Here is a 24,106-nt window from a genome sequence, read left to right on the forward strand (position 1 = left end):
ATCCAGATTGATTCAATCCACAATTTCCAGTAATATGTTAATTCCATATCTCTTACAAAATAAACAATGCAAGTAAACTCCATACATTTGGGATCTATATTAACACATAAATGTCTAATGTCACCTGATACAAAAACCATAAATTCATCCTGTATGTCTGAGTGACCAATTAAAGTTCTGAAATTACTCCATCGTCATAAATATTGGCTAACTTGAATTCTTCATCTTTACTGTTATTATGCTAGTGCCTTTTGAAGACTGAGTTTGGGATCTGTAAGTGACAATTTGATCATAAAATCAGTGAAATCTATTAAAGGATGCAACTAACCATGCATCAATTGTGTCTCAAGATCACTGGGAGTTCAAATAACCACCCTGTTATTTGACACTGAACAAGTATCAAATTCATGTCTAGATAAAAGGATTGTCACATGGGAAAACAAAGAGGGTACTTTCTTTACAAGCTCAGGGATTAAGGTCAAAAGCACACTGGAGTTGCAAGACTTGACTTGGCACTGAACAAGTATCAAGTTCACAGCTTCACCAAAAGGACTGTCAACTTAAAAACAAAGTTAGTGCTACCTGTACAAACTATGGACTTATCGCTCATGTGAACAGGCACATAACACTAGAGAATATAAGATAAGGATCAAAGCTTTTATTGCATCAAGCGAAAAGTGTTTATACAGCAAAATATAAAATACAATACAAATACAGGTTGATAGACTTCAACAAAAATGGAAATAATAAACTTACTATTAAATACCTACAGTAAACAACACTGACGGACACTTCACTTTGCAGTAGGTAATATTTAATTTAGCAGTAATATTTTCAAATTATTAAGATTAAAAAAATACTTAGATGCAAGTATTGGGTGATGAATACCACTATGAAATGGGTAATACAGAGTGAGTCATATTTACCTTTCTCAATGGGAAAATGGGCATGAAAACATAAAACATATTAACTGAAAGCATCTGTATGTACTGCAGACATTCTGAGTTGCCAATACTACCTCTAGATTCATCAAATTTACTGTACGTAGCACTTTCAAGACAACCCTTACTTGGCATCAACTGAGTTGTCAGTAAATAAAAAATATCAACTTTTAAGTGAGTATACACAGTATATCTATTGTAACTGATATGCTGTATTCCACTTTTCAAGCTTTAAAATTCTAAACATGGCAGATTTACTAGACCTATGTTGATGGGACAAGAATATGCTAAGAAAATCTAAAGAACTACCTTCTCATGCCACATCAAAGAGTTTTACCTCAAAGGTTCATCAAAGCGGATGGTGGCAGCACTGTGGAACACAATATGAATTTCATTCTGAAGCAGCTGTTTGTCTTCCTCACTGATGCCAAGGGCAGGTGACATCATATCTCCGTTCACTGGAATCAGCTTCTTGCCGAAATCTGGACTATCCTGTCTCACCTTGTCAAATAACTTAGGAAAGGGCAAGAAAAGTTGTATTCTTTTATATGTACGTGTATATGGTTTAATAAGCAGAAATGTTTATATTTGTAGTTTTGAGGTAATGGCAACTATTCTCTACAGTGGATCAACTCATTTGTGCAAATTTGGAAGGCTCTAGGTAAATATCTAATTCTGGAGAGAGAAAAAATTTATTGAGCATTTCCCATGATTCATTTCGTTACACATACTGCATGTACTAGCTTAGAGGTTGAATACAACTGCAAACTGAAAATCACAGAAAAATATGGAACTGATATCTTATTATATAATTTGTGCATATCTCTATTAGAAATTTAATTAAATTATAAATAAATTAGCATATAATTTAGTAACAGTCATAATGAAAAAGATAAATTAAAAATACATGGGATATTAGCACTGATGTACTCGCTTGTTTTTCATCATACCATGTACCATTATATAAAGGTCAGAACAGTTTCATTTATTGCTTTACATCAACTTATTATTTAAAAATGCTGCAAAATAAATAGACTACAAGTCAAAGATCCTTTAAATTCATTACGATAAGCCAATTACCTAGGCTATGCACAGTGCCCCCCCCCCCCTTTTCAACTAAAAAACCTCCCAAAAAGTTATAAACTTTTGAGAAAATTGGTTGGAATAACACTGGTTGGCATCAGGCAGAAAAGAAATAAAATAGGCACATATACCATAATTTAATACCTCATTTATCTTTCCATGCCTTTAGATGTAACAAATATGATGCATTGTAATATACTTCTTACACATTATGCTTATAAAGAAAGCGCAAGTTGCATTTATTACATATTATATGCAGAAGAAATGTTGTATTACATATCTTATGAAGGGGCATGTTTTATTACATAATGTATGCAGGGGACATGTTTTATTACATACTGTATGCAGGGGACATGTTTTATTACATGCTGTATGCAGGAGACATTTTATTACATATTATTTATAGGAGACATGTTTTATTACATATTTTATGCAAGGGACATTTTTTTTACTACATATTGTTTGCAAGAGACATGTTTTATTACATATTGTTTGCACGGGACATGTTTTATTACAATTTGTATGCAGAAGACATGTTCTTTATACAGTACTCTCCATACCAGAGTGGAAAATATTTTATACTTCTATGAAATAAATTGCTTTAGAGTACCATAGTATCATTGTGAGTCATAAACACACTTAAGGCTGCCTATGACAATGCAATGTTGGCTCATGTTTACAATGTCTACATGTACTATGCTGTTGGTTACAGTCCTTCTGTGCCTAACATAACAATACACTTACACGTTTGCAATTCTAATGAAAAAGATAAAATAGGAAATCATTTGATTTTCAGCCCAGATTAAGTATGATTTATCTATTTCTGAGTGATAATTCTAGTGACCAAAACGTCATCTTTTTATGTTCATGTGGGTTGGAAATTGTCGCAAACTTAAATCTTCATCACAAACTTTAGTCCTCATTGGAAAAAGAAAGGCATCGTTGAATTAAAATCAAACATTAGGTTAAGTGAACTGAAAATAGTGATTTTATGAAAATATTTCGTAGCTGCATTGTAGTGAATACAATTTTGTGGTGAACCATTAGGAGATCCTCTGATGCATTCACATTATTCGCACATTTATCTTTGCAATATGGTGAACCATTAGGAGATCCTCTGATGCATTCACATTATTCGCACATTTATCTTTGCAATATGGTGAACCATTAGGAGATCCTCTGATGCATTCACATTATTCGCACATTTATCTTTGCAATATGGTGAACCATTAGGAGATCCTCTGATGCATTCACATTATTCGCACATTTATCTTTGCAATATGGTGAACCATTAGGAGATCCTCTGATGCATTCACATTATTCGCACATTTATCTTTGCAATATGGTGAACCATTAGGAGATCCTCTGATGCATTCACATTATTCGCACATTTATCTTTGCAATATGGTGAACCATTAGGAGATCCTCTGATGCATTCACATTATTCACACATTTATCTTTGCAATATGGTGAACCATTAGGAGATCCTCTGATGCATTCACATTATTCACACATTTATCTTTGCAATATGGTGAACCATTAGGAGATCCTCTGATGCATTCGCACATTTATCTTTGCAATATGGTGGTGCTGAACACATGGCAGATACTCTCAAGATTTTCAACAGTTTGAACTAAAATATTTCCCTAGGCATGAACTTTCACAAACTTCATTTATGCTTTCTGTATGTATGAAGATAACGTATCAAATAATAACTTTCCCTTTCATAACATTTTACATTCAGTAACTAACTCCTCAACATACTTACAGCACATTTTGTCAGTTCTTCGGTCCTTGATTCAATACTTTGTGACTTCTTTGGGCGCACCAATATATATATTTTGTTCAGATTTGGACAACTTCTGAGAAGTTTTTCTATGAGCACTTTTCCTATAAATCCTGTCCCACCAGTGATAAAAATATTTTTCCCAGTGTAATATTCTGCCACAGTTGGTAAGTCAGCCATGCTGAACTGGGGTTCACAAATCCTGATTCAGTAAAAACACTTGGAGCTTGAATCTTAGTTGTGAAGGTGTCCTGTAACTAGACCCTGCAAAAAGAAATACATATATACACACACAAATACACATACAGAAAGAAAACAGAAAAGAACAAAAAATGCACAAAAATGATTACCTCAAAAGAAAAGCTAAATTAATTCTCTGAGATTTGATCACATTTATTCTTTTCAGTCATTGTGAAAAGACCATATTTCTTGTTATCATTACATCTGACAACTGCACTCCTTTATAACACAATAACGTTGTTCCTAAAGCAAATTAGCAAACCACTATACCATACTTCCTTTTCTATGCTTAAAACACTTGGATCAACAATGCTGGATAAAAGCCTGACTTAAACAACTCAAAAGACACAGTGCTTCCTAAATTATCTGCCTGTTTCACACAAGCATACAAATGGTGGCTGATCCAAGGTGGCATTTGATCAAGTTTAATCTGACAGACAGAGAAGGTACATAGACAGAGACTGGTAAATTCAACCATCATTAAAATACATGTAATGCAGAGATCAATAAAATGAAATTGATTAAAATGAAGCTTCTGTAAGACAATGGTTTTATGCAAGCTACACCAACTTTAATTAGTCTAATTGAAGCATAGTGGTCTTTGTACCTAGCAGTATGTTACGCTATTATCTTAAGGGCAGTCAACCAAGATGATGACTGCAGTAAGCACTTGGACATGAACTAGTGACTTCTCTAGATAAGTAGAAACCAAGTTTAAATAATACTAATCACCTTTACTGGAAGTGGACAGTAACTGACATCACTTAATGAATCATTTAAACTGAAAAACATGGCAGACATTTGAGGTCTGTGATCATTATTTAAAGATCATTTGTCCACTGGTAGATGGCAATGGTGGTGAATGAAAGAGAAAAGTAAAGAGCAAATCAGTTGGTACATCCTGATTTATTGATGGTAACTGAGGGTGGCACAAGGCTGGAAGGAGGAAGTAAGAAATCAGGAGAGTACTGTATGTATTCGTTTTAAAAGCATGTCAGCAAAATAGTCTACAGGATGTCAATTAAAAGTTAGATTCGAAAAATACAAAGATGAAGAAGGATGACATGGCCTTCCAAATAAATAAAAAAATTGGTAGTACTGAATACAAGATAAAAATACAGATCCTAAAGTTCTGTTTAAAAACATATTTACAGAAGATAAAGGTAAAACATCTTTTAAAAAATCCTTAAAATATATTACCTCAAAAAATCCAAGAATTTCTCTGTATATCATCATCATGTTTTTATAGTAAGTTCACACCTAATTACTTCTGTCTCACAGAGTGGTATAACTTTACATATTGCTTTCCATTCACCATTACATGACAAATTCCCATTTGGGTGAATCTGTTAGCAACCAAATTATCCACCCAGTTTTTAGCGGCCCCTTCTTATCTAGTGTGGAAACTAACATATTCATGTAGCCCCTACTTGTACATAACTTCCTGGTGTTGAGAACCCATACAGAGGGCCTCATGGGAGAATTGTCCTTGACTAATGATCACCCTCTATAAATAAAGCATTATTATTATTATTATTATTATTATTATTATCTCCCTAGTAGTTTTTCCAGCTGAAAATCTCTTAGTGTTGATTCCAAAAATGGAAATAGTGGAGCCCATGTGCTTCCCTGTTTCTTGTTTATTCAAGAAATTCAACACGTATCATTCTCAAAGGCACCTGCACCACTGATTTATTCATTTCTGCCATAAATATGATCTATTCTAGCATTATGCTAAAATCATTGTTGAGTCAAACTACAGCATGTTTACAACAATTTCCTTGTCCTTGCTAGAATATTTTAAAATCAATGACCCAAGCACCTGTGATAATGAACAGCCCTTACTGCCCTGAGCAAGTCTGTACTCATTTTCGTTAGCCAAGGTTCCGATAACCCTATCTACACCATGGCATATCGAGCAGATATTTATAATCTTCCAGTCTGTGAATTTCACTGGGTACGGCAGTAAGCCACTGCATCCAATCAAAATTAAGTTGTTCAAATTTGAACACTGTTCCTGCGTGATTGAGACAAGGGGAGCACATAACTTGAATGTACTGATAAAATAAGCAATATTCCAGTGTCGGTGCATGTTTGCACAAATACCTTTCACTCAAATACACATGTACAGTCTTCCTCTAGTACACAGTCATACTTTTGATGTTAAACTTCCAAAGTATCCCTTTTAGGTCAACTGCAACCACCGTTTTCAGTGGATGTACAATGCACAATGCTATTGGTTAGATGGCATTACATACTAAGGGAATTAACCCATGAAATCCAATAGATGTTGCTAGGACAAAGCACCAATATAGCTATTCGATCTGCCAATGTGTAGATAGGGTTATAAGAACCTTGGCAAGCAAAGATGTCTGTACTGGGATTTAAATTCCTCATGCTTGAGTACCCATCCCATCAAGAACTTTTTTCCTCACATAAACTACTATGGAAATTAATTCAGCCATGGTTGTACTAACGATGTCACCTTTTCTTCTTCATGTTTTGAATTAACGATCATCAACCAAGTGTTCATATTTTGAGCCCATGCTAATCAATATAAATAAATCATTTTTGTCAGCCAGTTAAAGTGATCATCTTATACTTATTTTGGCAAGAAACACACAATCTTCAATAAGCTTCAGTGATCTTTTGCAATTTTTTCTTTCTAGATGCGTACCTATAGTTCCTGTCTCTTTCCAACAACTCCTGACAGTGACAAGGAATACCGTTTGAGAGATCTGAATTCAACAATAGCAAATAATATTTTAACTATTTTCCAAGCACAACCTGAAATGACCTATTGCCTTATCTCATCATTACCATGCCCATTAATTAATTAGCCTAGCAAAAATATATAAAATCGGTGTTTTACACTTAATTTTCCCATGTGAATTAGTGTTCATCTCATAACGTATGCCAAACATTTCAAGAAAAATGGTAAAATTATGACTATTTAAATTTACATATGATATATCTAGTGGTATTGAGCTAGGTAATGGACTTTAGGCCTAAATGCCTAGCAAGCTTTCTGTACATGTAAATCATGTGATGCCTCGCACTGTGAGCAAGGATTGTACTGGTAAATGGTCCATGGTATTGGCATGTGCTTGGGTTTGATGAACATCCAGTGATAATGTTAATTTGACAGGGTGAATCAGATTTTAACAAACTTTTATTGATCTTTTCTCAAGAGCAAGTTTTTTAAAATTTTTAATTCATATTTTTTTAGCATAAAATTTTGCTGAAAAGATGAATTTAAGTGACTTTTTAGTCACAGCTTTAAAATTTTGAAATAAAAAAGTACAATTTGTATTGTTTAATGTATCACAGGCATGATCAGTATACTTCTGTTGTTGTTGTTGTTGTTGCGGGGTTTAACATCATTTTTCAGCACAAAATAGGCTATACATGGCAACCAGTATTAATGGTGGAGGAAGAACCGTGGTAAACCCCAGAATGAATCAACAACCCAAGAGAAACTACTGGCAAGCTTTCTCACAAACCAGACTCAAACACACGCAGACACAGGTAAGATGGCAATGATCCGTAATGGTGAGCGCTTTAGACCACTCGCCCACTGGGGGCCCTGATCCAGTGTATTAATGTTAAATCGGATCTTTCTAGGTGACTAAGGCCATCCAGGATGATATCACAACACAAACTGGATGGATGGCAAGGATATGTTTGATGTTATGGACAGTGGGAAATAAACCAAAACAAGAGTTCCTTGACGGTCCAGACACTCTACTGGACAAAAAGAATTTCCAAGAATTCAAGACAAGACCATTCTACCTTGTAACTGAGCACTGAAATCTCTGATATTCCTCACTGATAACAAAAAATGTCAAATTAGTTGCTGTAGTCACATAATGGGTGTTAGCTTGGCACTGCTCTCATTCAGGACAAAGTAGACAACATTATAAGTCTTTCGGTGAAAACCCAATGTCATAACAACATTCAGGGGGGGTAGTGATAAGATTTTTAAAATAGTTGTCATGGCAGTCATATTGGAATGACACCATTTTCATTTAAGACCATAGGATGAATGTGTGCGTGAAGTTTTATGGAGGATTAGTGTTGTGCTAATCAATGGAAATACGACTGACCAAAGACCATCTCATATGATCTTGTAGTCGATGATTAGAGTTACTAGTTCAAAAACTTTGACACATTTAGTATCACTGTCAGAATAGAAAATGTAAGCGTCAATCTGAAAATAAATACACTTAATTTGTTTCATTAAATGCAAGCAAATACCTCCCTGTTCAACACTATTCTACTGTATTCTGCCATCCGGGTAATGATCCAAATGTATAGACAGCTGGCAAAATGGAGACAAAGATAGAGCTGCTATTGCAACACCCAGGACATTATCTTGATCTCGTTACTTGATAAAACCTATATTTTTACTGTAGAAATTAGAGCCTTACTTTAAATTACACTGAAACCTCTAAAAAAATAATTTCATTACCTTTTTAGATTTGCTTTCCACAATGAAAGTCATACAAAATCTTAAATGTCATCCTAGATACTACTGAATCATACAATCTGGAACAAAAGTATTCTTTATTGTTGGCTGCCTACTTAATGTAGTGTAAAGAGTAATGAAAGAATAAATCAGCCGAAGCTCCATTGCAGACACCCATTTTACAATGGAAGGCTCCATATACTGATCTGAAATATTGTATAAATGCATATGTTGATCATACTTGACCAATTATGTAGAATGAAAATGCAAGAACATCAAACACACTAATGGTGAGTGAGTCTCATATAGAACAAATTTAAGAGATGAGGTGGTATTGTGCCAACTGTATATTAAACATCCAAACCTGACTTGTGCATACCTTCTGGGTAAACCTAGATGAGAGATATACCATGCCAGTGTCCACTGATGGCGGAACACATTCTCTGCAAGTGTGTTAACACATTAACCCCTAGTGACGAGTTAACATGGCAGGAGGTAGTAGCCTACTGCCGAGCTCTGTAGCATCATGGTCATGCATGATACACTAAAGTGGGTGGTATTATAGAAAGGTATGCAGATGTAGCTCTACAATAGTACCAAATAATCTGGAATTTCAAGGTTGCACTACAAAAAAACAGGGAAAAACCTCATTTTTTGGACCTGATTTTATTCTACCCAAAATTGGCCCGTGGTCTGGATCCAATTTCGTGTCCGGATTTTAGACTTTTTGGTCTCAGATCTAAAGGCAAACCGGTATGAACTGCAAACAGACAGATGAACCTTTGCAAAAAGTAGGATAAGATGGGCATTTGGAATAAAGAGTGGTCTCGATACAAAATAATGGGTCTGTTTAGCAAAAAAATGAAAAAGAACTCCAACTTTTACCCTTCTGCTCATGCGCGAGCCAAACAGCCAATGAAAAACAATGTTTCTTACACAACTTGGCAGTATGTAATTGAAAGATAATCTGGGATTTGGTGTTTTCGGATCTATTCAGAAATAGCTTTCAAAATGTGTTCCCTACTTGAATTTCTGGCGGAAAAAAACAACAAAAAAACATGTTAATGTGTTAACTACCACCTTATGAGGCAGATGTTGTCTTGGGATTCAGCATATTTCTCAGCTCAAGGAAGGCTATTCATGGCAGCCAGTATAAATGGTGGTGGAAAAACCTGGCAAAACCCCAGTAAGAATCACCAACCCATGGGAAGCTTTTGCCGCTTTCTTACATACCCACATTAGCTGAGCTCTAGGACCCAAACCCATGACAGGTGAGATGGCAAGCACTCTAGACCACTCGGCCACCTGGGGCCCTTATGAAACAGAATTATTTTGATGTGAACTTCATGAAGAAATTGTTTGATCATGCACCACCCAACAAAATCCTGGAAAGGGAATGTGCTTTCTATAACAAAATTTAACCATATGTTTATGGATTTTGTATACATTTTATTGAATTTATATATCTGCACATTTTATAGTTTATCCTATTGTACTTAATAATAATAATAATAATAATAATAATAATAATAATAAAGACTTTATTTAAAAGGAAGTAACTCATTTAGTTACAGAACTAATCTACCTTGACCCCTTCTAGCAGTTGTGCACAATATATACAGTATATACAACAACAATGTGACAAATTTAGCTTGACACTAAAGAATTAAGCATTCTAAAAATCAAAGTATCAAGCCTGGAATATGTACACAGGCAACTGTGAACACATAAACATACAAAATATATTGTATTGAAAGAGTCAACTGTGAAAATGATGCAAAAGTACAGACAAGCATGCAGCATTTATATTACTAGAACTGTTCAAATGTCTAAAGATTTCATTCATTTGATATATTGATTAGGAAAAGGAAAAATACTAGAAGCCTGCTGCTGTTGTTGTTGTTGTTGTTGTAGGGTTTAACACCAGTTTTCAGCACAAGATAGGCTATACATGGCGGCCAGTATTAATGGTGGAGGAAGAACCCGGAAAAAACCCGGAAAGAACCACCGACCCACGAGAAGCTATTGGCAAGCTTTCTCACATAACCACATTAGCCGAATCCAAGACTTGAACTAACGCAGACAGAGGTGAGATGGCAGTGATCTGTAACGGTGAGCGCTTTAGACCACTCGGCCACTCGAGGCCCCCTAGAAGCCTGCCTTATGTCACTCAGAATGTTGTTTCATACCAGTGGATCAGTAAATTATAAACATTTTTCAAACAATACCTTCTTTGACCTTGGTATAATGTAATTTTACTTCTAACGAACCTTAAATCTGGAGTACCTACAGTATCTCTTTGGTGACAGGTAATGCTTAGGGAGACAGGAATGGCTTTTCTGGACACTTTATATATAAATTTGGCCTTTCTAAGAAATATTCTTTCATTTATTGTTAAAATGCTTATATTATTCATTGCATTCTGGAAACTGTCTATTCACTGGAGTCTTAAAAGTTTTGTTGAATTAAAGGCATTACTCAAAATTACATTACACTGGTCCAGATATGACTGAATATAACTTTTATAAAAGAAGACCCTTTACTGAAACATAATAAACCTTTTAATTTTCCTCAGTAGCCAAAGGTAAGAATTAACCTTTTTTGAAACATGTTTAATTTGAATACACCAAGTAAGATTGTTATCTACAAATACACCAAGAATTTTACCATGAGAGGTCATAATAACAATCACATTTTCAAACAGAACTTGGAGTTTGTCACTATCTAGCCAGACTTGTTTTTGTTTTCTTGAAACTAGCAAGGCTTTTTATATTCTGTATTTATAATAATACTGTTTTCCTTGCACCATATATTAAGTCTGCAAAGAGCAACTTGTAAATTATTTTTGAGTACAGTTTGGTTTTATGCATTTCAGTGTAGTCTCTTCTGCATGGAGGTCGATGGAGGAAACTGAATTCCTATCTTATGAGCTAAGTAAAGTCACTGATATTATAGAATGAATAACAGAGGTCAGAGGATAGAGCCCTGTGGTATTCCACAATTAATACTTTTACTTTCGGAAAATTGACCATATAAAGATACTTGTTTTGCATTCTATCAGTTAAGTAAGAAGTAAACCAGCTTAAGGAGTTTTCATTGCATTAATAGATGTTCAGTTTTTCAAGCAAAATTTCATGGTCCACAAGATTAAAAGTGTTACAAAAATTTCAATCATATTGGTGCCTGACATTTCTCCTTTATCTAATGCCTTTAGCCATTTATCAATCATAGATATAAGTGCAATTTCATAAGAATGATTCTGTCGAAAGCCAGACTGATTATCATGAATAAGATCAAAGTGTTCAAATAGTTGAGAAAAGAATCATATACATGTTTTTCTAGTAATTCATGTTTACATTGATTTGGAAGGGTTTATATTCCTACATTTTTCTGCAATCTTATTTTGTAAAACATTTTTTTTAAACTTTACCTTACATTGTACTGTACAGCCACACTTGTGTCACTACATACATACATATATATATCTTTATGATAGCATTTGTTTTACTTGCTGTTTGGAATGAAATAAGTTCTTTGAAAACTGTCTTTTTGTGGCCATTATTCTTTCTTTTTAGAGCAACATGTGTGAGACAATAGTTTTTTTTCCTTTACTTTAATTTTGCATTTTAAAACACAAAAAACAGGGTAATGACTATATATTGGGTCTTAACACGTTAAGATAACGTATATACTCACTCGTAAGTCAAGAATGACTGCAAACAACAAAGATCCTAATCTGCCATATGTTGTTTGTTCTATTGATTACTCCTAACAAATTGCACTGACTAAGATCTGCTGGTATATTTTGTGACGGCAGATCTGGGTCTATGCAGTTTGCTGTTGGACTCCACTTATAAGTGAGTATCAATGGTAAAATAAATTCAGTATTAGGATCTGCTACCACCCCACCCACCCACCGAAACAGTTACTGCCAGTGCTCATTATTAGAAATTATCAGCCGTTTATCTCTAGGTGTGAAGTCTAATGTAGATATGCTTTAACTGTTACCCATGATATTAATACAACCATGTGAATCAACCGAGTCTACATGTATTTTTCATTTCTGCATAGTAAATCAACCTGCAAAGAACACAGATTCTACAGCAAATATTTATGTACTGCAAATGTAAAGGTTCCTATCAATTAAAATGGAATCCTTGGAAATTAAAACAGTGCATCAAGACTTATTATTAATTTCTTTTTGATTTTAGAAATACTATGAAAGAGATTGCTAGGAACAGCAACAAATTTGATCCCCTTCCTCAGCATTTGTGCAATACTATCTATACTTGTACTTGTTTCCTGCAAATTTAGATCATGTTCCAAATATTTAATTTCTGGATTAAAAAGTTATATACTAATATGAATTATGATCCATTATATGATATTAACAAGACTTTGACAAATACCTTGGTCCTGCATGTACAGTACTATTGACATATCCCTTAATTAGGCGATTTTATATAAACTGCACAACAGTATATTATACATGTGAAACTACTGTCTATACTTGCTTATAAGTACAGTTCAACCGCAAAGAACATACACTCTGATCTGTTGTCACATAATGCACTGGCAGAACATGGTCTATGATGTTTGTTCTACTGACTATTCCAAACAAACTACATAGAATTTAATCTGCCTTCACATTATGCGATGGCAGATTTGGGTCTGTATAGTTTGTGGTCAGATACAACTTTTACAAGAGTATCTATGGTATGTACCAAGTGAAAATTAAAGATTTGTGTATATGCATTAAACAAAATAAATTATCGGATTTAATTTTGAACAATGCAAGATAACTGAATCTATGGGTTTTGTACACCATGAACTCCATCTCTTTATATATGCTTGTACATACTAATGTCAAAACATAATTATAAAATAGCAAGCAGATGTCAGTCAAGTGAAATCATTGCAATAGTATATATCCATATAGGCAAGTTTTTCATCAGAAACAGGCATCAAACAAGGCAATTTCTTTCTGAAAAGGTGATATTCACGCTAAATTTGCTAGCAGTATGAAATGTCACCATTCCTTTGGCTTTTTTTTTACATATTGGAATCATTTTTGTAAACTTATTGATTTACATTCATGACACTTATCTAATACATTGCCTAATTTACATCTTACCATAAAAACATTGTTGTGTTTATGCATCTGAATCAATACAGTCATCAATACTATGATCGTCAACATTGTCCCTTACAAGACTTCAAAGTGTACAGTCATCAATACTATAATTGTCAACATTGTCCCTCACAGGACTGGAAAAAGTAGTCATCAGTACTATCATTATGCCTGTCAATATTGTCCCTTACAAGACTTTAAAGTGTACAGTCATCAATACTATGACTGTCAATATTTACTGTCCTTTTACATGACTGTAAAATGTAGTCATCAGTACCATGAATGTCAACACTGTCCCTCACAGGACTGTCAAGTGTACAATCAGTTCTATGATTATCAATATAGTTTCTTACAGGACTGTAAAGTGTACAGTCATCAGTACTATGAATGTCAACATTGTCCCTCACAGGACTGGAAAAAGTAATCATCAGTACTATGCCTGTCAATATTGTCCCTTACAAGACTTTAAAATGTACAGTCATCAATACTATGACTGTCAATATTTACTGTCCTTTTACATGATTGTAAAATGTAGTAGTCATCAGTACTATGAATGTCAACACTGTCCCTCACAGGACTGTCAAGTGTACAATCAGTTCTATGATTATCAATATAGTTTCTTACAGGACTGTAAAGTGTACAGTCATCAGTGCTAATATTATCTCCTACCAGATTGTATAGAGTACAGTCAATGGTACATGCAAAAATGATTGTCAATATTGTCCTTTACAAGATTATAAAGCACAATCATAAATACTACGCTTTTCAATATTGCTCCTTACAAAACTCTAAAGTGTACAATCAGTAATATGACTGTCAATATTGTCCCTCAGAGGACTGTACAGTGTAGTCATCAGTGTGTGTGCTTTGAATTTTTAACACAGCTTTAAATCTATTTCAGTCATATGGCTACAATGTCCACAGCGTGGCAGTTTAAAGTGACGTCTAGCACTAGGGCATCATGCCGCAGACATGTAGCATGATGTCCCACCTATTCACATTATCCTGACACCAGGCAGACCTGAGTCCTAACACTAACCTCTTAATGCTGAATGCATAGCAAAGCAGCTGTCAGTACCATTTTTATAAGTCTTTGGTATGACTCAGCCAGGGCTTCAGACCAATGACCTCCTGCATCCGAGGCGGACGATCTAACCACAATGCCACCAGAGTGGCGCTGTCATCAGTAACATGATTGTCATTACTGTCCATTAATGGACTGTAAAGTGTACTTTTAAAAATAAAAATACCATTAGAACTTGTATCCTTGATTTACTATGAATCAAGATTTACAAGCAAAATGCTGAGTTAAACAAAAAAAAAAACAAATCCATTTATTGGGTGGGTAAAAGCATTAACCATTGTGGATGTAACATTATGTTGACTAGATACTAAAGAGTCATCTATTGCATTTGACATCATGACAGCAGTTATCCCAAGCCTATCTGGCCTAAGATAATTTATACAATTGTTCACATGGCATGACCTTTTATCCAATAGCGAGAAATGCAGCTCAGCTGGTGGTGTAACCAGTTAAATGAAGTTTAAGAGTACACTGATCTAGTAACCTAGCTAATCCAGTGACACAGTTCAGCAAAAACCTGATAGTATCCAAATTACACTCTGGCTGAACAATAAATATTGTCGATCCAATGCTTCTACCCATACAATCAGTCATTAATGAAGACATGATCTAATGATCATGCATATTGAAAGATATAGATTTGACAATTTCAAATACTGTCCATGGTTTCAAGCACCTTAGGAAAGTTTCACTGACATTACAGCTTAACATAACAGATTATTACTATAATACTTGTCCTAATGAAATGATAGCTTACCCAAACTGGAGTATATTACTTTGATAATTAAATGAATGAAAGCTTACCCAAACTGGAGTATATTACTTTGATAATGAAGAAATGACAGCTTACCCAAACTGGAGTATATTACTTTGATAATTAAATGAATGAAAGCTTTCCCAAACTGGAGTATATTACTTTGATAATGAAGAAATGACAGCTTGCCCAAACTGGAGTATATTACTTTGATAATTAAATGAATGAAAGCTTACCCAAACTGGAGTATATTACTTTGATAATTAAATGAATGACAGCTTACCCAAACTGGAGTATATTACTTTGATAATGAAGAAATGACAGCTTACCCAAACTGGAGTATATTACTTTGATAATTAAATGAATGACAGCTTACCCAAACTGGAGTATATTACTTTGATAATTAAATGAATGACAGCTTACCCAAACTGGAGTATATTACTTTGATAATTAAATGAATGACAGCTTACCCAAACTGGAGTATATTGCTTTGATAATAAGGAATGACAACTTGCAATAACAGGAAGATATTGCCATGATACTGAAGAAATGACAGCATACAATAACAGCAATATTACTTTCATTCTAAAGAAATAACAGCTTACCAAGACAGGAATATATTACTCCAAAACTTGTCTTCAATAAATGACAGCAATACTTGTCCTAAAGAAATGACAGCTGCCCATAACAGGAACATATAATTGTGATACTGAAGAAATCACAGCTTACCATAAATGGAATATACTACTGTGATACTTGCTCCAAAAGAAACAAGAATTACCATACCAGGAATATATTACTGTGATACTTGCTCCAAAGAAATGACAGCTTACCATAACAGCGATATATATGTATAATACTAATAAAGCAGCACCAAATTAATATTAGTGGTCCTGATATGATCTCTGCTAATAGCAGACATGGGACAGTACTTTTTAAAGTATTTGAGTACAAGTACTTCTGACTTTCCTAATCATGAGTACAAGTACTTCTGACTGTTAATCATGCATACAAGTACTTCTGACTTTACTAATCATGCATAAAAGTACTTCTGACATTCCTAATCATGAGTACAAGTACTTCTGACTTTCCTAATCATGAGTACAAGTACTTCTGACTGTTAATCATGCATACAAGTACTTCTGACTTTACTAATCATGCATAAAAGTACTTCTGACATTCCTAATCATGAGTACAAGTACTTCTGATTTTCCTAATCATGAGTACAAGTACTTCTGACTTTGTTAATCATGCATACAAGTACTTCTGACTTTACTAATCATGAGTACAAGTACTTTTCACACAGTATATTGCAAAATTAGAAGACTCTTTGCAGCAGCTGTTCAACTAATTTCCTAAACCAGGAAGTCAAGGATTTCTTGGGTATCATCTTCTCAAGTCACTGCCTTAAATACTGGACCTCCTGAAATTTTCATTGGTATTATCCTTTTCATTTTTTTTAGGGCAAACATATTGGAACATAGTCTGATGTGTTCGTTTTTTGACTGGGAGTGACAAAATGAGATACAGATCTTAAAGATTAGTGGACAATTCATTTTTTGACTGTGCAGTGAAGGAAAAGGAATAAAAGCTAAGGCAAGGCCAGAAATTTGATCTTGGGATGATGGGAGTTGGAAACTGACATGATGGACATGACTTTATTAATCATTTTAGGGCTCAAAATGAACTCGTTTCAGTGCAAACAAAATTTTTTATGTTTTTATATTCACCACTAAAATTGTTCTGCAATTTATGAGCACTTCAGAATTTAAGAAGCAAAATGAAAGCATACTATCATCAGTTTTGAGCTCTGCCTTTATTAAGATTGCACAAGCATCTGATCTTTCAAGTTTACTTAATAACTACATGTTAACTTTTTTAGTTCATACAAATCATTGTACCACTTTAGATTTGAATAACACACAACATAGCATCTGTCACATCAAATTTTATAATTGACAAGCAACTGCCATGTAGTCATCCATCTTTCAGTAGCATAAAATATTTACTGCATGGCTGGTACAGTTCAACATTTTAACTTCTCATTTTGTATTTTAGGTTTGAGACCTTGGCTTATACAGTTTTGCTATGCCATTTTTCATCAATGAATAACCAATGGTACAAGGAAATGATGGAATAGGTGATTCTAAAGCAATTTTCATTATTAGTGTTATATAATCCCCTTCGACTGATACTTAAACCATAATATAATTCTATTTTAAAAAAATTTAAAAAATCAAGATTCAGTTTGGAAGATACGTTTCTTACTCTCATACTGGTACAATAAGATCTTCAATTAAAAACTTGTACCATCTTTAAGAAAGGCATTCAATGTTTCGGAGACATGAGATACGCATTATAAATTTCCAGACAAAGTATGCTAACCATTTGCTTTAAAAATGCCTTCTAAAATAAATTTAAAATCTCCATTGTCCAAATGCCTTCTTTTAACCTCATGTTTTTAAAGTTTTACCTTGGGTGGAATTGACTTCAATGCAAATAATGAGCAAAGTTTGTGTAAACTGACTGAAAAAAGGAGATATTTAAAATACACGCTCACCAGCTAAGTTGATATTCTCAATTCAAGTTTGGAAGTTTAATAAGAAATAAAAAAGTCAATTGTTTAAGCTATGTACATTTAACAACGAAGTTACTAACATCAAGAAAGCCGGACAGCATTAGTGGCCATGCTCAGGTATACACACAATGTACTTGCTCAAGGCCATTATGGTATATTCACCATACCTACAGTGGTGTGCCCCCAAGGTAATTAATTGTGCTAACAACTACTGATAAGTGATTAATCATTTTAGACCATCTTGCTAATTGGGAGGAAAACAAATTGTATCATCAAGTAAATATTTTTTAGCAAAGTCCGATTGTATTCATTTGGGTGTACAGGCAACATCTTTAGAAGTCACTAGGACATGCACAATCCCAATCTGAAACATCCCATGTGGAAATTCAGGTGCAGAGTACACTTGGACATTTGTAAGCAGAATCCATGATTGCCTAACTAGAAAAATTATTTGTGTAACTTACCCATTTATCGGGAGCCCCAAGTGGTCTAAAGTGCTCTCCATTATGGATCACTGCCATCTCACATGTTTACATGGGTTCAAGTCTCTGATTCAGCCAATGTGGGTATGTGAGAAAGCTTGCCAGTAGCTTCTTGAGGGTTGATGGTTCTTTCCAGGGATTTCCCAGGTTCTTCCTCCACCATTAATACTGTCCACCATGTATAGTCTATCTTGTGCTGAAAAATGTTGTTAAACCCTACCACAATAACCCATTTATCCTGTTCACTTGTCTTGATCCATCATTAGACAAAAAGGCATGTATCTGTGCATAATGACATGGCATTTAAGGATGATCAAACAGGCAAAAACAAAAAATAAATATACTCTAGACTGTTATTTAGATAAGACTTTCTAATCCCATTCAATCCATCTGAATCATTAAATCAAAGTGCAACATGATTAAATCCAAACACAAACTAATAAATGTTTTTTTGGGTAACTTACATTAACAACCTTTTAAAATAGAAATTATGATAATATTCTATCACCATTGTTTTTAACATGATAAAGATATAACGAGACATTGGATTGAGTCTTTCTAATTTTACCTACCAACAGAATATATTATTCAAAATATTAGAAGGTGAGATCCTGTTGGTGTTCCTCTGGATAAGTAGCCACTTAAATAACTGTGGTCATGTACAATCAATTATCACAACAGGGTCAATAGTGTAGTGTTGTGATAGAAATTGTACAGAAATACATGTAACACCATAGTCATAACATGTCAGACACAGACATGTACTCTTAAATGGGGATTAGCATTAAAAAAAGCACTGCAATTATTGATAATGGCTTATTTTCAAGAAGTTTTTAAGGACTTCAATGAGTACTTGGTATTTTGTCTTCTGGAAATTGATCCTGATTTCTATGTTACTTTGTCAACTACTGGCATTGTGTTTCATTTCATCCACTAAATACCATCATATTTTATATAGTTTGTAATTTTTGACTGTAAATAATAAAAACTAAAAATTCCAAATTTAACAGGTTATATATCTGATTCATTCTACAATGGAACCCATATAGGTAAAGGATTTCTTAAGGTTGTATGAATTGTGCTGATCAAAGGACCAATAAGGGCCAAAAGGAGGTGACTAAATAGGTTAAAGAAACTCACTTTATAATGTACATCATATTATTTTGATGGTCACTTATCACTGAGCTTGCAGTTCAAATGAATCACCTACTGAAGCTTGTCATGAAATAATTGCATGCTATATTGGCAAAAGAATGTGACAGCCTGGCTGGACAAGACCATGAGCTCATGCACTTGCCTGGTGACATAACATGCCATGGGCATCTTGGTAATGTATTTTTCTACTGTACTCTTTGGTTAAAAGAGGAACAAAAATCACAATATGCAATCCAGATTCCTTCAATCTGAGTTATTTTTTGAAAACAAGTTGCTACCTGGTCCATCCATATGCAGATATCTACATTCATCCATCCAAAGTGCAAATACCATTAAACACCGACAAATAAAATTAATCAGGCATATTTATATGCATATGAAGATAATCTGGTTAGATTATCAGGAAATTACATCAAAATTTTCTTTTTTAAAACATTCAACTTTTTGGAACTTTATTTTTCTGGGACAAAAATGTCCAACCATGATTAGGCAAACCCATTTCTTACACAAAAACAAAATTTTGGTTATCATTTCATGCATATGACCTGACTACATGTTTTAATAATTACAGCTTATCTTCTTTTCAACATTCTTAAACTCTTTTATACTTTTTAGAAACAAATTGCAAGCACAATTAAACAAGACCATTAAATGCAGACAAAAATATTAGCAGTCATGTGTACATTAATGTGCAAACGACCTGATTAGATCTTCAGGCAATTAAGTCATTTCTTTTCCTTCACATTTTGGGATTTGGCAGTTCAAATGCCAGACTCACGACACAAAGGGTACACAAGTTCATATTCTACCACAATGTCCTCTGGCAAGGCACTTTACTCCAATTGTCTAAGCATTAAATAACCTACTTTATGTTGCTATGGTATAAAATGACAAACCAAACGATTCACAAAACCTATGTTCAACCATACTTTAATGACTGCAATATTGTGTGGGACAACTGCTGCCAAAACAGTAATCAAGCTGTTCAGACTCCAGAAACAGGCATGCAAGATTATCCTGGGTGAATATTATATGGACTCCAATCAGGCACTCAACAATCTCTCGGTCAGCCAGCATGGATAAATTGCTGACGAAGTTTTAAAATTCAACTAATTACCTTGGTACATGAGCTGTCTTCATCACTCATTGGAGGCAAGCAAATTGACATTGAAATCCTTGACTTCAGCTAAGGGCATTTTGACCAGGTAACACAAGAGTGCCATCTTGCCAAGCTGTATCAGGATGTTACAATGGAAAGAGCCACATAAGATTCAGCAATAGTGGTTGAGTACTCCAAGGTAGTGTCCTTTCCCCATATCCTGTTACAACAATGTTCATCAAAGATCTCCACAGTATGTTATGTCCAGGACATATGCCTTTGCATATGATTGTGTTGTGTACAGAAATATCTTCTTGAATAGGGACTGCAAAGAATTCCAAGAAAATCTGTGCCTCTAAGGAGACTTGAGGTATGTTCCTTCATCCAGCATGGAACTGCATCATACCTATGATGTCAAGATCCCCATAATCTATAGTTAAATGTCATCAGCTGATAAAGAAATCAATAAGATACCTGGGCATTTAACTGACAAAATGACCTTTCATCAAAAGGCATAGATAAAACAGCACAATGAAGTTTTTGAGAAAACGTACATACTGATCAGAAATGAATCAGTCAACATCACACCTTTTATTTACATCTTTAGCACTTAACTTTTAATTAGCACCTTAAGGTCAGCATGGTGCCAATGTGACATTAAACCCTACTTTATTTCACTGTGGTACGACCAAACCTTGAATACTGGTTACCAGTCTGAACTCCAAAACCCATGATCAGACCAATGCAATGTGAATCACTAGACTCCAGATGAGCCAAAAAACCAATTAACGAAACCCTACAAGACAGCAGACAACACTGGACATTCCAACATCAGAAAACCTGATATATGCATTTCAGCTACCCCAGAATGTGTCAGTCTCTGAAGTTGTAATTATTCTCTACCTCTGAAGATTACTATAAATACTGATTCTTCCCCAAAATTGTAAGTCATTGGAACACCCTCCCAAATTGTATAAGCACTCCTGATCTGACATCTTTCATGCAGAATTACTACAAATTTATTTTCTAATTAATGTATCTTTTTCCATTATTTTCTTAAGACTCTTTTCTTCTAAATAATCACCTTTCACTCTTTTACTTTCCCACTTAACTCTTTTTTTTATACAAATCAAATGCTATGCTGTCAAGTAATAGTCAGTCCTGAATGTATTGATGTAATATTGGGACCCATCAGATTTCAAAATCAGCTATCAGAGAAAAGAACCTAGTATCCCAACTTAATTCAGTAGTCTGAATGCTCTTGAATATAAAAGTGTTGCATTCAATATTTTGACAGCTCAATTAAACAGTCAAACATTCCAATCAGAATACTTTTTGTGACAATTTTAATAGAAAATTCATATTCAAATATTTGTCCAGATACCTAATGAATCTGGCAGCATTTTTTAAAGAAAGAAGACAAAATGTAAACTAAGCAATGCTGAGTAAGTTAACACGGGAACAACTTATTTCCACGTTTGGTTTTTTATTCCAGTATGAGGTCATTACAAAGTTAAAGAATTATCAATAAGCTTACTATCACTATCCTTTTCTTGGTTATTTAGTCAGCAATGCAGATGTCAGCTTCTTATCAAGATGTGCATGACTTCGGAACAAAACCATTTAAATTTTGTACTGGTCCAGGACTTTGCCGTTACACCACTGCTAGTAAAGTTTGCTTTCTCTGCTTCTGATGTGCATTTAATACAGAGACATAATTAGCTGCATATATTTTAATCTGTCCTAGGATTATTCCCCTCTTTACCCAGGAAAATGAATCATCTACCTCCAAACTTGCTTTAAGTGGGGAGCCAGTTCCTATTCCTAGTACCTGGTCCAAGTAGATGTTAAATTATACTGTATGAAGTTACAAAGCCATCCCGAAGCAATTGCAAGTTACGTCTTACGTACGAGATCAATACCCACCTATGGGTGTCAAGTTAAAAACATTTATCAATTCAGAATGAGTTTCTTATGGCTTAGAAGTTCCAAGATCTGATTTGGGCAATTTATATTCTATCAAGTTTCATAAATCATCCTATCGACGACTATTCGAATCCTTTCCGAATACATTCAACGAATATTCTAACTGCACTATTTTATTTTCGTTTTCGCTCCAGTATTACAAAGAAATGTTTTAAATATATAGAAGATAATAAAAATGACAGTACAATGGACTACCCAACTTTAATATACAGTAACCTTGTCCAACAAAAACAAAAATAACATGTGCTATGTCTTACATCGTAGGACTAATAGTAACCCTGATCCAGCCCTATAACTTATGCAAAATATCGCCACTGATGAGGACTAGGAGTTAGAAATAATAGAAACATTTGGGATTTTATTTCTATATCCGTATAAACCGACACACACCTAAGCGCCCTGCAGACGTCGCTTTATTTGACAACATGTTTTAGTTGCCCAAGGTGTTGTTGTCCGCCTATTTTTTATATTTATCTGGAATTAACACTAAAAGAGTAAGAGGCGGAGAACAATCTGTTGGTCTAGCAACATGGATACAAACAGTCTTACAGGGGAGATAACACCCTGATACCCACATCGGACAAGAAAACGGCAACATTGACGCACTGATATAAATCGTAAAAGATGCATATAACCGTCTCTTTGCTAATCACCAGGTCGTCGAAACACTCATTCTTACAAAATGACAAACACCACTCACTGTAATCGTAATAATAATTTAAAGCACTTGTCCATACACAAGGCCCCACCCAAGAACAAGCCGGTACTAAGTACCGCGAAAATTTCCGAATTGTGATGAACAACTTTAAATATTAATCTATATCAATGACTTACCATTAAACAAGTTAATTCAGTGAGTACTTCAACTGCATATTCGATTGATACCAACACCACTTTTCACTTACAATGGAGCAATGTACCAAACTTATATCGATATCACGCATCTGAGGTCAGAGTTCAATATTTGACCTAATTTTTGCCCTGTCCACGTGAACGTCATGCACTACTTTGATTGGCCCGACTGTGTGGAGCCACGACCAATATTCTTTTTGATTGGTTACTGAAATTATTGGTCTCTGATATTGACCTACTAGAGCAACGGACCTACTAGAGCAAGGGAATTGTTTTGTTCGACTTCACATGCCCAAATAGTAATAATTTCTGAGCATATAATGAAAATAATAATAATAATAATAATAATAATAACAATAATAATAATAAATGAAATGGAAGAACTTCAAAAGAATTTATCTTCGCTGAATTAAAATCAATTGCCTTATTATACAGACGTGCATAACATTTTAATGTTAGTCTTGTAG

The 24,106-nt window shown here is 34.3% G+C and overlaps 1 protein-coding gene across 4 annotated transcripts in view; it reads right to left on the minus strand.

The window, feature by feature from the left end:
* LOC149785356 (fatty acyl-CoA reductase 1-like) overlaps nt 1-23,754 on the minus strand; it is a 54,788-nt gene extending 31,034 nt beyond the window's left edge. Inside the window, exons 1-4 of one of the 4 annotated variants that reach the window (XM_089979269.1) lie at nt 23,622-23,743; nt 20,820-21,207; nt 3,793-4,074; nt 1,279-1,454 (exon numbers count right to left, since the gene is read on the minus strand). In XM_089979269.1, coding sequence (XP_089835395.1) covers nt 1,279-1,454; nt 3,793-3,990 — 374 coding nt within the window. In that variant the 5' untranslated portion in view covers nt 3,991-4,074; nt 20,820-21,207; nt 23,622-23,743. Of the gene's footprint in view, nt 1-1,278; nt 1,455-3,792; nt 4,075-5,250; nt 5,386-20,819; nt 21,252-23,621 lie in introns of those variants that run through there. The other 3 variants (XM_089979268.1, XM_089979267.1, XM_089979270.1) reach the window with 3 other exon arrangements.
* Between the last annotated feature and the right edge of the window lie 352 nt (nt 23,755-24,106).

The sequence above is a fragment of the Sinohyriopsis cumingii genome, chromosome 13 (genome assembly GCF_028554795.1).
Source record: "Sinohyriopsis cumingii isolate HCF-2022 chromosome 13, ASM2855479v2, whole genome shotgun sequence".
NCBI classification, from domain to species: domain Eukaryota; kingdom Metazoa; phylum Mollusca; class Bivalvia; order Unionida; family Unionidae; genus Sinohyriopsis; species Sinohyriopsis cumingii.